At 40.7% G+C, this 15,712-nt stretch overlaps 1 protein-coding gene across 1 annotated transcript in view; it reads left to right on the top strand.

Annotated features, from left to right (window-relative positions):
* The window catches only part of LOC134800841 (heparan-alpha-glucosaminide N-acetyltransferase-like), a 130,536-nt gene that overhangs the window by 1,791 nt on the left and 113,033 nt on the right, over positions 1 to 15,712 (top strand). The window contains exons 2-3 of the mRNA XM_063773398.1: positions 943 to 1,162; positions 11,223 to 11,346. Coding sequence (XP_063629468.1) covers positions 943 to 1,162; positions 11,223 to 11,346 — 344 coding nt within the window. The remainder of the gene's footprint in view (positions 1 to 942; positions 1,163 to 11,222; positions 11,347 to 15,712) is intronic.

Below are 15,712 nucleotides of genomic sequence, written 5' to 3'. Positions count from 1 at the left end.
GTAATGGGTCATCTTGCGAAGAAATTCCATCACATCGTCTGCCGTGGCGGAAACATGCAGGCGCGATACATATAAGTAGGTCAGACCTTAAAGACCTTAGAGAAAAAGTTCCTGCTTTTAAAGATATCTTATTGCTCTTTGTATTGTAGTCTAGTCACAGTCACATGATAGGATGAGTCATAAATAACATGTAAACATTGCATATCAACTGAATAGTTTATTTGAGGTTATATGCATATTCATACATAAATAAGTACACCACATGTCTTGAAGTTTCCGTAGTTTTTAGGCTATTTTACTAACAAGTCTAATAAATCGGCTACTTAGCCGATTTCGATGTGGTTTTTACGCATTTTTTTACGTGTAAACGAGTCTCGTTGCGGCGGTTCTTAACTACGTTTGATAGATCGATCGATCGATTTGAATCGATCTAGCAGTTTGAAGAGTATTAGCTCTTTTTCAAAATGTTGTACTTAAGGCGTTTTTGGCATAACATGGATTTTTATAGCATATATAGCTTAGGGGATTTTTTTAAACATTTTGTTACTATAGAGTTAGTAAGAGCGACGTATTATGTGATGTCAAAATATATTGTTATGAATCCACATCAATTCACTTCATTAACATAAGTTGTTCCTGTTTTAAAATCATTAAATATATATTTACGGCATTTTTTTAATGTTATTAAACTACACAACGGGACTTAATCGCGTATTTAATGATCGATAATGTTTAATAATCGTGAAAGTTTAAATCAGTATTTTATTAATGTGTTTTTATATTTTATTTTTATATGCATATTGTAAAAAACCTACTTGAAATGAATAAAGAGATAATAATAATTCAGCCTATATATGTCCAACTGCTGGGCACATGCCTCTAATGCGCGAGAGGAGAGGATGGGTACTGATATAATAAACTATCTAAATATATTTGCTCCAGGTTCCTACCAGTTTCTTGAGTTTGGACAGTACAGCATCAACCTCACCGAGGTGACCAAGCAGCAATGCCAGCCCCGGATGACAGCGGAGCCGGATGCCGCCTCACTTCCCATCCTGACCGCTGTACTGATCCTTCTGTCCATGGCCACGCTGTGGTATGTGGTCAAGGGCATCGGCAAGAGGATCATCGCTGGGAGACTGTATGCCAGATACTTTGCTAGGTAGGGCATGCTTGTGTTAATTTTTTTACTGCCTCGACAAAGCCGCAAACTGTATAGCAATAAAAGTAACGAATCAGACTACGCGTCTAAAGTATCGACCATTCGCGAATAACTTAACAAAAAGATATGTCTCTATACCTAGTTTGTTTATCATTAGAAAACGTGTCTTTAAATTGAAAAACGCTTTTTAAAAATCAGTGTTTTTCAATAAAAAGTCACGTCAAGATTGTTTACCTGTTTTCTAATGCTAAAAAAAGGGCGCGAGTACACGGTGCGGAGGCGGTGCGGAGGCGGCACCGTGTACACGAGCACTTAGACTCATTAGACTGATATTTTTGAACGCGAACTGTATTTTGGAAAAGTATTCCAGCGTGGCAGATACTTTACTATGATGCTGACTTGATCGCCTACCGCCAATATCGAAAATAGTTACCTTCCTCTATCTCTCTTTTATTAGGGTACTTTTATTTTTTTAGGGTGCCTCCCATACAAAATGTTTTTTTTTTGCTTTGTCCCAATAGTGTGGGGTATCGTTGGATAGGTCTTTCAAAACAAATACGGGTCTCCAACAATCATTTATTGATAAAGTTAATATTTACAAAAATATTTACTCCAAAAGAAAAAAAATGTGTACCCCCCCTCTAACTTTTGAAACATGGGTCCAAAAAATATGAAAAAAACGTGAAACAAAAGCTTAGTAAATACTTTCAATGACAACTATCCCATATAACCATTCCAGTCGCAGAATCACAAAGTGGTAACTAAATGTCAGATGTGTCGTAACAGAGTCCACACAATGTGTCTAGAATTGTTTCGAAACAAAGTGTCGTCGCCGTGTCTACACTTTTCCGTAACAAGGTGTCGACACATTTGTGTGCACTTTGCGTGCGGTTTGCGACTAAATCTGACAGCAAATTTGTGACAGCAAATGTCAATATAAAATACCTCTTGAAAACCAAGGTTTGTCAAACTACTATTAGTGTCTCGTGTGCTCGTAATTCTAGTAAGTCATCATGGGCAATGCAAATGATAATAATCGACCGAAACCATATAAACACCCAACACCCGTCAACCTTTTACAGAAAAGTTTTTAAAGAAATTCAATAAGCTACTTAGGTCAGGCAACGAATGCTCTAAAAGTTGTAGAGGGAAATGCTCGGAACACAATTTTTGACTCCGTAACTCGGTTTGACAAGTTAGGAGGTGAACATATCAAAAGTCCCCGGCCGTAGCCCTTGAGCGGGGGGGAGAGAGGGGGCTTTGAAGGTCCCATTTTCCCGTTTTTCGATTATATCTCGGAAACTATGCATCTCAGCGACATGGCCACTTATACAAAATGAAAGTTAATTTAATTCGTTACAAGTTTATTCAGTCAATTTTTTCGATATGTTGAATAGTTTTTGAGATATCCGCTCTTGAAAGTTTATTTAGGGCTCTCAATTTTATCTTGATATATCTATATCAGTGAAGGTGCTAGGCCGTGTTTGGTATCGTTTTCGTATAAATCTGGGGTGCTGAATCCATTTAAGATATCACATTGACACCATTCCACAAAATAAAAATAAATCTTTTTAGGGTTCCGTACCTCAAAAGGAAAAAAACGGAACCCTTATAGGATCACTCGTGCGTCTGTATGTATGTCCGTCTGAATACACAAAATAGTTCTTTACCTATAGACGACAGGAAAACCTATTAGAAATGTGCAGTCAAGCGCGAGTCGGACTTAATGTACGGAACCCTTAATACGCGAGTCCGACTCGCACTTGGCCGGTTTTTTGAAACTCTTCTTGACGCTTAACCGCTGAACCGATTTCGTTGAAATTTGGTATAGAATAGTTTGCGTCCCGGAACAGGACATAGGATAGATCTTATAACCAAAATCATCTTTTGAAGGTGTGAAAAGTGGCGTGGAAATTTGTACGGGAAATCAATAACCGCTGAACCGATTTATATGAAATTTGGGATGGTCTACATCTTTGATTTAGTTAAAAATGATGAAAAAACATGACTTCAAACCTAAACTTAAACAGTATTAACTTCAAGAAGTCAATTCTGAATTCCCCCCTACACCTCATTTCACACCTTTAAAGGATGATTTTTGAGATAACTTATTATATCCTGTCTCGGGACTCAAAATATATGTGTACCAAATTTAAATTAAAACTGTTCAGCAGTTTAAGCGTGAAGAGGAGTTTAAAAGAAAGTGTTTTATAAGTTTATATGTTTTACTTCGGAATGGTGTCAATGTGATACCTTAACTAAATTTGGTACTGCGAATTTATACGAAAACGATACCAAACATGGCCTCGTAGCTTTACTGTTGTAGAAGTCAAAATAAAATTGAGAGCCCTAAATTCTTATTACTTGGCCAAACTTGTGTAGAAGGAAAAGGTAAAATAAAAGTCTTCGGCAGGAATATAATATAAGACACAAATATATTTTTTTTTTGCGTTACTATTTCATTCATCAAATATAAACATACCTTGATTATACTATTCTAGTGAGATCCTCATAGATAAACAAAAACATTTACTTAAAAAATTACAAGGTCGAAATGTCACGGAACTTGTGAGAGTAATATGTGAAAAATAAAAACTTTTATGACAAAAAAAATCTGGACACAATTTAAGAATCACCCAATTGCGTCGAGGAATCATCTGTATATTTGCTTGTTTCATTACCTCCTCGCTTCTTTTTTGTCCTTTGTATTCTGTAGCAATTTGTTAGATCTGAAAATAAAGATAACTTGCGTCGCCACGGATGTCGATTTATAGGTTTTAGGGAGTGCAGAATTCGAAAACGATGATCATTTTATAATCCAAGATGGCGGCTACGTATTTTGTCATAAAAGTGGAATCCAAAATGGTTATCATTTTCTAAATCTGCGCCCCCCAAAACCTATAAAACGACACCCATGACGACTTTTATGACATAGTGCATGGCCGCCATTTTGGATTTCAAAATGGTCATCATTTTCGAAATCTGCGCCCCCTAAAACCTATAAAACGACATCCATGACGACTTTTATGACATAGTGCATGGCCGCCATCTTGGAATCCAAAATGGTCATCATTTTCGAAATCTGCGCCCCCTAAAACCTATAAAACGACACCCATGACGACTTTTATGGCATAGTGCATGGCCGCCATTTTGGATTTCAAAATGGTCATCATTTTCTAAATCGGGGCCCCCTAAAACCTATAAAACGACATCCATGACGACTTTTATGACATAGTGCATAGCCGCCATCTTGGAATCCAAAATGGTCATCATTTTCGAAATCTGCGCCCCCTAAAACCTATAAAACGACACCCATGACGACTTTTATGGCATAGTGCATGGCCGCCATTTTGGATTCCAAAATGGTCATCATTTTCAAAATTGGGGCCCCCTAAAACGTATAAAACGACATCCATGACGACTTTTATGATAGCAGGAGATCTAAGGTCCACCACCTTGCATTTTGGAGACAAAGCAAACCGCTTGGAACAGGTGTTCCTGGGGGTGATCTGAGCTGATTAAGCCCGGTTGCCAAGAGGTTCCCCCCAGCAGGTGGGCAGGGGAGGGGGGGTAAAAGTGCCTCCGGCGCGCCTCACTCTAAGCTTTATATCTGCATACATCTCGCAACTATATCAAGTTTGGTGTCTTTTTCGTGTAATTCGAGGATGAAGAATTCAGTTCTGTGACTAAATTTTCACTCACCCATACAAAAAATTCGAGAAATTCAAAATTAAAAAAAAAACTTTTAATTTTTTTTTTCGTAAATCCTCTAAAAAATTTTAACTATGAGGATTTGCTCTAGAAAAAAAATACCTGTGAATAGCCCAGTTATCCTACTATACAGAATAGTAAACTTGTCAAACATTTTTTTTCATAACTCTGTTAAAAAAAAATGTTTTGTGTCGCGCGGCGTACCTGCATTGTAAGAGCGGTATGCAGCGTTTAGGATTTTTAAGTATGTTTAGATGATTTCTGATAAGTTGTTATTCTTCTGGTTGTAGATTACATTAATAAATTTCTTCTGGAAGTGATATATATACAAATATAAATTAAATATATCAATAAAGATGTTGGGAAAACTTTCGCCAACAGAGTTAAGTATTATAAATGATTTAGATTTAGATTTAGATTCATTTATTTCTCAATAAGTATTACATGTTTTTATTACAACCGAATATAAAGATGAATACATATTAAGATCGTCAAAAATGTGATAAAATTAACATTATTATTTGCATGTCTTTTCCATATCTCGGGACCATGGGGTCCCGGACCTTTGGGAGGCGTACGTGGGGACGAAGCCAACAGCGCAGAGGCCCTTTAAGGCACGTTCATCTAAAAGCAAGGGATACATGTGGTGGATACTATCCCCGAACGCACAATGTGATACATCCGGAGATGGTCCCCGCCAGGTGCAAAGACTATTACAGTGCAGCACTTTTGTGCTGCGATGGGAACTAAGGTCATGGGCTATAGATTTGAAAGTTGGATGGACTGGATAATGGGTTATGGGAGAGACTAGCGGACACCTGCCGTGACAATCAGTCTCAAAATTGTAAATGACAGGTGGTGACTCGCCAACTCATTGAGTGGGCCCCGCAATGGCCGCACGCACAGTGCGACAACAGGGCAACACTTTGGAGTGGCTGTGTGGTTGAGGTTGGTCCGCGGTGTCGCCACTCACCGTCAGCTCGCCACAAGCTGCCCCCGCGGGACATTATTATTATTGTTGTGGTGTTGTGGGCCTTTGAGTGTCGCATTGACCAGCATTGATCTATTGTGACGGCCCTTTAAGTTCATTACTAATGCCCGTTGCATCCAGAAAGTTCCAGATTCTTTGGGCCGTAATGTTTTGTACCTCATAGGGTTGCACTACGTGTAGCCCTAGGTAGGTACTTCTTTTTGACATTAGTAGTCCACAAGAACAAAGAATGTGCATTGCAGTCTCCTCTGACTCCTGACAGAGCCTGCATGTCGCATCTTGTTTCTTGCCAATTTGAAACATATATGTTTGTTCAACTTGCAGTGTCCAGTCAGTATTCTGGTCACCGCGCAGGTTTTGTGCCTTTTGAGTCTTAAAAGCTCCTTAGCAGTTTTGCTGTTGAACCCTTTGATCAGAGCTTTCGAGTGTTCTTGTCCTTTAACGAACTTCCACCAATCGATTACTCTCGTTTTTTCTAAGTTGCTGAGCAGAGAATATGCATCTCGTTTTGTGCTTCCACAGAAGGGTTCTGGGCCGACCAGGGGTGTGTCTGCGCCCTTTCTAGCAAGTTCGTCCGCTTCTTCGTTTCCGTTAATGTCGGAGTGCCCTGGTACCCATCTAAGTGTAACTTTGTTGGAGTAAACCAGTGCATTTAGGTTTGTTTTACAGTTCTGGACTAGTTTAGAGTTTGACTCAAGGGATTCTAGTGCCAGCGGAGCAGCCTGGCTGTCTGAGTTGATGTAGATAAGCTGGTGTCTTAGGTTTCTATCCAGGTTGATCTCCGCACATTTGTTGACGGCGAAGACTTCTGCCTGGAAGATTGAGGCCAATGTGCCCATGCTGACGCTAGCTTTGAGCTTAGATCTCTCACCATAGATCCCACATCCTACATCATTGCCTTTCTTGGAAGCATCTGTATACCAGATGTGGCTTCCCTCTTCGACGTACATTTGGTTGTTGATCCATTTGTCTCTAGGAGGTATTTCTACTGTGTACAGTTTGGTGAGATGACATTCGGTGTGAGCGTCATCAGTGGGCATGCTAAGGGCTCTATTCGCAAAAACCCAGGCCTTTAGATTGGTTAATGCCTGAGAGCGCCATTTTGGCCTGTTTAGCGTGCATATTCTGTAGACGCACTGCTTGGCCTCCTTTTGCACCTGCAAGTGGAGTGGTATGATGTCCAGCAGTGCATCTAGGGCCGCTCCCGATGTCGAGGAGTAGGCGCCTGTTACTGTTAAACAAGCCGTGCGTTGCAGGCTGTTTAGAGTGTCTATTGCTGTCTTTTGGCTGGTTTTGTTACACCAGACTGCGGAGGCCGCTGTGTATAACCACATAGCAATTTGGATCTTAAGCCCCATCTTGCTCCTGCCATTCGACAGCATGACCACATGGCCATTTTCACTTTTTGTATAATGTTTCTCAGGTGAGGGTTCCAAGTTAACTTTTGGTCAAAGGTGACCCCTAGATACTTGACCTCTGCCGAGAACGGTATTATTTGTCCATTAAGTCTTGGTTTTGTGAGTTTATCGAGCTTCCGTTTCCTTGTGAATGGTTAAATGGCTATTACAGTCTTGCTCGGATTAATGGACAAGTCATTTTCTCTACACCATTTGAATATTGTGTTTAGAGCTCCTTGCATTAGGTTGGATATTGTGTTGAGGCAAGGGCCTTTGACGATGACTACAAGGTCGTCGGCATATCCTTGTGTATCAAAGTCTTGGCCTGACATGATTGCAAGAAGTTGGTCCACTGCTAGGGTCCATAATAGTGGGGATAAAACGCCTCCTTGTAGGCACCCTTTAGTGGTATAAAATTCATGCTCTATATATAGTATTGATGGTCAGAGTGGCTACTCTGTTTGAGAGCATGCTATGTACCCATCTGGTGGTTTCGTCTACTCCCTTTGATTTCATACCATTGAGTATGGTTTCTGTGGGCGTATTGTCGAAAGCACCTTCAACATCAAGGAACGCACATAGAGCGGTTTGCTTTGCCTCTAGGGTTTTCTGCACCTTGTTAACCTGGTTGAAAATTATTTCGGCGACACGGCGGTTTTTGGCGCACGGCGCGATTTGGTCTATGTTTGGGGACAGATTATAGCCCCTCAGCAACAGCCACCATGCCCTGCTGACTGGGGCTGGTCCAAACAACAAGGTTATTGGGAGCCCATATGGACAAGCCTACCTGCGGCGGCTGCTGCTTGTTTAGAGCTTATTCGTTGCCGCTGCAAAACAAAATGCGCAGGGAGGTGCAACTGCGTTAAAAAAAAACCTAAAATTCACAGTCCCATGGGCATGTAATGGCAATTACGAACAATATAATATCTTATTTTAACCCGCATTTTTTGTCAAACATCTCCTATGTTAATTTTATCACATTTATAATACTTAACTCTATTAGCGAAAGTTTTCCCAACATCTTTATTTATATATTTCATTTATATTTGTATATATATCACGTCCAGAAGTAATTTATTAATGTAATCTACCACCAGAAGAATAACAACTTATCAGAAATCATCACTCTTACAATGCAAGTACGCCGCGCGACACAAAACATTTTTATTAACAGAGTTATGAAAAAAAATGTTTGACAAGTTTACTATTCTGTATAGTAGGAGAACTGGGCTATTCACAGGTATTTTTTTTTCTAGAGCAAATCCTCATAGAGATTTGTAGAGGATTTTCGAAAAATTTTTGTATGGGTGAGTGAAAATTTAGTCACAGAAATGAATTCTTCATCCTCGAATTATACGAAAATGACACCAAACTTGATTTAGTTGCGAGATGTATGCAGATATAAAGCTTAGAGTGAGGCGCGCCGGAGGCACTTTTACCCCCCCTCCCCTGCCCACCTACTGGGGGGAACCTCTTGGCAACCGGGCTTAATCAGCTCAGGTCACCCCCAGGAACACCTGTTCCAAGCGGTTTGCTTTGTCTCCAAAATGCAAGGTCCCCTTAGAAAACGGGACCTTAGATCTCCTGCTATGACACAGTGCATGGCCGCCATTTCGGATTCCAAAATGGTCATTATTTTCGAAATCGGCACTCCCTAAAACCTATATATCGACACCCATCTCGACTTTTATGACAAAGTGTTTTGCTACCATCTGCATGCAAGACATTTCTATTATTTTTACGTATAAAAATGGCCCCCTGTCAACTTTCAATCGAGATTTAATCGATAATTTATTCGATTAATATTCAGATCAATTCAATTTCAATCTATGTTAGGTCGACTAAACTAATCGCGATTAAAATTTGAGAATTAACTTTTTTTATTCCATTAATTAGTCGAATAAACAGTTAATCGATTAATGCCCATCTCTGACCACGGAATTTTTACACTTTGAGAATATCTGAAAACAAATCAACACAAGGAGCCATTTTGCAAATCCAGTAACATACCAGTAACTTTGTTATTACTTTTGACAGCGCGTGTCATGTGTCAACACAGAGTCGACACAAAGTCGAAACATTGCAACTACTTTGTGACTGCAATATTTCTCAGCCTTAAACCATATTTATAGATCATAATTAACAAGTTTCGTACATACGTAAAGCGTTATTTCTGTTATTTAAGTATAGTATACGCATCGAAGTACTAAAAATGCTTCAAATAATATAGTTATGAACACAGGCACTGAGAAGTAAACAATTTCATTTCCGGCTAAACTAAAACAATGTGGTGGCGCGTTGATTATATTACACTTAGTTTATCAAATCACTCGAGCAGTTTAATTCCCCATAATAATTTAAGTCCTATTGTAATATAAATGCAAACAATATATAATTACGTCTTGTAATCCGTTTTAGAGATGGCGTATTAATGTCACTTATTTTTATTTAAGTATTTTTCCATCTGACAGTTTCCATTTGACAGGAACAAAATGAACGAATGAACGAATGATTTTGGCATAAAGTAGTCGCAAACCCGAAACAATGTGTGCACACGGCGACCACACTTTATGTCACTTTGTGTCATGTGTCGACCCTTCCCCATTTCTGGTAACTGTGTCGACACGGCGACGACTCTGCGACTGGAATTGTGACCGAAACAGACGGTGTCGACACAAGATGTGTCAACACCGCGTCGTAACGGCGACTGGAAATGGTTGTATGGGATAGCGAACATGATCGGTCCAGTCGTTTTTGAGTAATTGCAAAAAATCTTCTTTTCTTAGTAAAAAGACGTACAAAGCGCTGCAAAGGTACTCCCTTATGCTTGTAATGTTCATGATACGTACTAGTAGCCCCCGTTTGCCCTATTTTGACAGAATGGTAACTACGGAACCCTACACTGAGCATGGCCCGACATGCTCGAATATTTTAATGTTGGCGGTACACTAAACAGAATATTGATTAAATTATTGCTTTGCACAGAAAAGTCACCATTCTTTCTTCTCGCCCCATCGGACAGAGATCAGAGTACCAAATGGGCAGCGCAGGGTAGGGAGGCATGACATCTGTTTTTTTAGTCATGACTCCATATAATAGAGATGGGCCGAACATTCGGTAATTATTCGGTATTCGGCATATTATTCAATTCGGCCGAATAGTTCGGTTCGAACTGCGGAATATTTACCGAATAAACAAATTCTTTTTTAAGGGCATCCGCTAGCTGGCACGGGTGCACTTCGCGGCCAGGCAGGTTTCTTTTCATAAACATTCCCGGCCGGTCCAGAGGGGAAGGGTAAAAAACACGCGCGGAGTGCAGATCGCAGACCCGTATGAACTTGTTTTCAGCGTTTTAGGCAGTTTTAACTTTTAGCCTAACGGAATATTCGTATTCGGCAAAGTCCATCCATATTCGGCCCATCTCTACTCCATAATGCTACCTCGCTAAACTGTGCTCAAAAATATCACATACATATGCTGAAAGTGGCTTTTATGTATGCATGGATGTCATCTCACCAACGCTTATTCAAATTTATAAACTGTGGGCACCATAAACGCCATTAAAATTAATATAAATGAATATATTTTTTTAAGCTTTAATAATAATCCATTGAAAACAAACTCATATCTCGACACTGAATGATATAGGGAATATTACGCAAAACTCTGCTTAAGGGGCGTCACTAGTACAAACCGCAAATAAACCGCCATCAATGCGTAACAAATAATCTGTATAAACTTGTCAAAAAACTGTTTCAGGCATAATATACACGGTGGCTAATAAATAACGTTGCTCAGTATAATCCCAAAACCTCCCTGGCAACGGGAATGCAGTTATTTTTTAGCCACCCTGTATAAGTTACTCTATGGTTCAGTTTGTGCTAGTGCTGCCTCTGGCGGCAGAACATTGCGGTTTTACTACCTACTGTAAACGACTCTACCATACAAGTATTTATTCCAGGGAGGACAACGAGTTGGGGTCCGAAACGCGCGTTCTTACTACAGAGGCGAGCGTGCCTCGCTCCCCGACCCGCTCGCGACTGCGATCCCTAGACATCTTCCGCGGCGCTGCCATCGCTCTGATGGTAAGTCATACATTACACAACTACACATACATACATATAACCACGCCTATTTCCCGGAGGGAAATTTATTTCAGTCTATTTTAAGTCTGAAGTTTTCTGAGATGATGGATGAAAGGCTTTCCAGCACTTGCATTTGACTTTTAATGTTTACCTGTATTTTACTTTATAATATATATATTTATTGTATTTGTAATACGTAATTAGTTTAATTATGCGGTGTATTTGCATATGCTGTAATGCCGTGTAAATGTATATAAATAATAAATAAATAAAATAATAATAAATTTATTTTCTGGCAACTATTGGCCCATAAAAAACATATATCTTAAAACTATAAACACACAATTATGGATGCGATGCATTTCGCAACCCCGCAGTGGTAGGGAGTGGGAGGGAGGAGGGAGGGGGAGTGTAGGGGGGTATGTAACGCATAGTCGTAATCTTTAAACATTGCATGTATCTAGTATAACTGGTTCTGAGCGGTGGGGGGAAATGACCGAACGGGGTAGTCTTTATGTCTCTTTCAGTAGGAGTAGCAGAGAAAGCGTTATTATTGTTTGTCTTTGTCACAGTCTCACTTTTTTTTATTCCCAACCATACATTTAGTATGGTTTATGGTGGGTAACAATTAACCCGACCAAATTAGTTCAAATTACGTAGGTTATGTTTGGTATGTTGTCAGGAATCTTAAAACGTGTTTTTAATTTAATCGCATTGCGTATGTTCCGTCCTTGACGGGTGCACGCGTGTGGCCCATCTATAGAAAATACTAGGTCTATGAAATATTGAGATGCACGAAGGTTAATTTTAAACTGCCACCGTGCGCGTCTTTGGTCTTCTTCGGCGGTCAAAGCGTTAAGATCCCATCAACGTCTAGCACACACTAAACACACACTAACACACTAGCGCCACTGCTAAATCATCGTGATTATTGAAATTTAACGAAAGATATTTAAAATAGGGGGCCGCTACATACTGTATTTTGTATTTAAGTACCTTTTGAATACATCAAACTAGTTTTTATGTTGCTGGATTCGTCGTCTTACGTTCTGTTCAATTTCGACTTTAGTTTCGTGTTAGGAGCCTCTCGGATCCTCAGATATCGATTTTCATCAAGATCGGGTCAAAAATAATGAAAATCAAGATGGCGGCCGTTCTTTTCGATTTCGACTTCAGATTCGTGTTAAGGGGCCTCTCGGATCCTCAGATATCGATTTTCATCAAGATCGGGTCGAAAATAAAGAAAATGAAGATGGCGACCGTTCCGTTCAATTTCGACTTCAGATTCGTGTTAAGGGGCCTCTCGGATCCTATGATATCGATTTTCAGCAAGATCGGGTCGAAAATAAAGAAAATGAAGATGGCGACCGTTCCGTTCAATTTCGACTTCAGATTCGTATTAAGGGGCCTCTCGGATCCTCAGATATCGATTTTCATCAAGATCGGGTCGAAAATAAAGAAAATGAAGATGGCGACCGTTCCGTTCAATTTCGACTTCAGATTCGTGTTAAGGGGCCTCTCGGATTCACAGATATCGATTTTCATCAAGATAAAGAAAATCAAGATGGCTACCGTTCCTATCAATTTCGACTTGAGATGCGTGATAAGGCCTGCGAGAGGCCCCTCGAGTCCTTAGATATCGCTTTCAGAAAAAAAAAATATGGCCATTTTCCAATTTATCACTTCTATACAAACACGTAGGCAGCATAAGCTTAGTGTCATAGAAATCATAGAATCTTTTTACCGTCAGTATATTTTCGAAATTAGAATGTTCTACATCGCGCTATCGAAATTTTTCCTGTCGTGTATATATGTCACCGTTAAATTGTAAAAAGCGTTAGTTTATAATCTAACTAGGGAGATTGTAAACTGTCGAAATATTGTGTACCATAACATACTGCTTACAATTTAACGCTTTATTTTTCGGTAGATTATAATCTATCGAAGTGAAACCGTCATATTGTGAACTGGCGTACGAAGGAACGCGCCTCGAACGCTGATTGGTTGAACGTCGTGAGCCGCGCGCCGCCATATTTTAGTGTTAATAAATACATAGATCTGTTGTCGAATGTAAACAGTGTTTTGATTACTTTAAATTGATTTCGTGTTGGAAATTACTAAATACCAACTTTAAAATTAGTTACATGATATGTTGCAGAACTAAAATTAATCTCTGATTAACCAAAGAAGTGCAGTTTAAATGACAATAAAGAGGGGAAATATTGCTGCGTTTCTGATTTTTTATTTTACGTATTGTTACGTTTATGAGTCCATATAGTCTTGTTGTAGCGGTGGTGGTTAAGTGGAAATGACGTCCGACTTACAATCTGGAGGTCGGGGGTTCAAATCCTGGCTCGTACGAATGAGTTTTTCAGAACTTATGTACGAGTACTAAATATCATTTGATATTTACCACTAGCTTTTCGGTGAAGGAAAACATCGCGAGGAAATGGTAGGTATATGTTAAGTCACCAATCCGCATTGGGCTAGCGTGGGGACTATAGCCATAAGAGGAGGCCTGTGCCCCGCAGTGGGACGTTTATTCATCATCCTTCGTAGGCTAGGTGATTTATAATATGAATATAAGTAAAAGTAAAATATAAAAACACTTACAAAACAATAAAAAATACATATAATCACATTATAAAAACCTAACCTAGGATGCCGCCAGCAGCGGGGCAAGGCCCAAACTGCCGGTGGTCAGGGCTGCAGAGAGAGGAACCGGCGGACTATCCGCGCCGTGTCCAAGATCATCGCCTTCTGCATCTGACCCTTGATCCAACCACCTAGTGAGGGTCTCTCAAGATTTTCGTCGAGACTCTTCGCTATTAGACCGTTCACTGACGTTCTCTTTCGAGCTCGGTCAGCCATTTATAAGGTGTGCGTGGGGATATAGATCCAACACGTAGAGGCCATTTGGAGAGGTTTGAAGTCATGTAGAACGCCTGCTGAAACCCATTCACGGGTACATCAATAGATACCCTTGAACCGGTTTCAGCAGGCATTTGAAGCTATTGTAGAGAATATGGACATAGTACTGGTCTATGGTTTAAGGTTGGGTGGAAAAAAGACTGGGCTATTGCAAAGGAGCCCGGACACCTGCCATAACATTGCTCGCACAAGTTATCGAGGCAGGGGATGACTCGCCACTCGTTAGATGGAAACCTGATGCGCCGTCGTAAAGACGGCCAGGCGCAACACCGGCGTGAGTGGCTCAGGGGTGTCGTGAGGTGTGCTGCGCTTTTCCGAAGTTACTCGGGGCGTTATGCCCTTTAGCACTTCCACCCCTGGAGCATATAGCTCTGACGACTCCCCTCTGGACGGCTAATGAAGGCAAGCCAGAGCTGAGAGTCCTGGTCCTGGGTCCCCTTGAGGTCCACTCCGACCGACGAAGACACGCCGGAGACGGAGACCCTGACCGACTCTCTTATTATTATTGTATAATTTTTTCCTTTCACGAGAAATTGACGTTTCTGATTTTATTATTTTGTTACTATTTTTTCTTACATAGTGTCAGAATTATTGATTCTCTACTTAATAATAAATACATACTTGATAACACAATATTTGAAGCGTATTTGATTTATATGACTGATACCCGTGTTTGATTCTTAACTCTATGGACACAGAACAGCCTACCGTAAGACCGACCAATCAGCGCACGAGGTGCGTTTCGTCGTGTGTCGGTTCACAATTTTACGGTTTCTCATCGATAGATTATAATCCGAAAAACAATCCGTTAAATTGTAATCACTAAGTTACGGTACACAATCTTTCGACAGTTTACAATCTCGCTAGGTAGATTATAATCTAACGACTTTTACAATTTTACGGTGACATATATACCTCCGAGTCACTTATAGGGAGGATGGTCGGGACGGTGGAAGGTCTCCAGCCGAAGGCCGCTGGTACATAAACATTCCACTAAAACTAATACCACTAAAAGGTCGGGCAAAGCCGGACATTCAGCGCGCTACGCGCGCTCTTTTATACAGGGCGCCTGCGGCGCCCATCACACTAAAAGGTCGGGCGAAGCCCGACATTCGGCGCGCTTCGCGCGCTCTTACATAGAGGGCGCCTGCGGCGCCCATCACACTCAAAAGGTCGGGCGAAGCCCGACATTCAGCGTCTTATTCGGCGCCCTTCACACTAAAAGGTCGGGCGAAGCCCGACATTCGGCGCGCTTCGCTCGCTGTTACATAGAGGGCGCCTGCGTCGCCCATCACACTCAAAAGGTCGGGCGAAGCCCGACATTCAGCGTCTTATTATACAGGGCGCCTGCAGCGCCCATCACATTAAAAGCGACATTCAGCGCGCTACGCGCGCTCTTTTATACAGGGCGCCTGCGGCGCCCTTCACACTAAAA

The sequence above is a fragment of the Cydia splendana genome, chromosome 20, assembly GCF_910591565.1.
Source record: "Cydia splendana chromosome 20, ilCydSple1.2, whole genome shotgun sequence".
NCBI lineage: Eukaryota > Metazoa > Arthropoda > Insecta > Lepidoptera > Tortricidae > Cydia > Cydia splendana.
The sequence above is the reverse complement of the archived record's forward strand: the minus strand, read 5'-3'. Positions and strand labels throughout refer to the sequence as shown.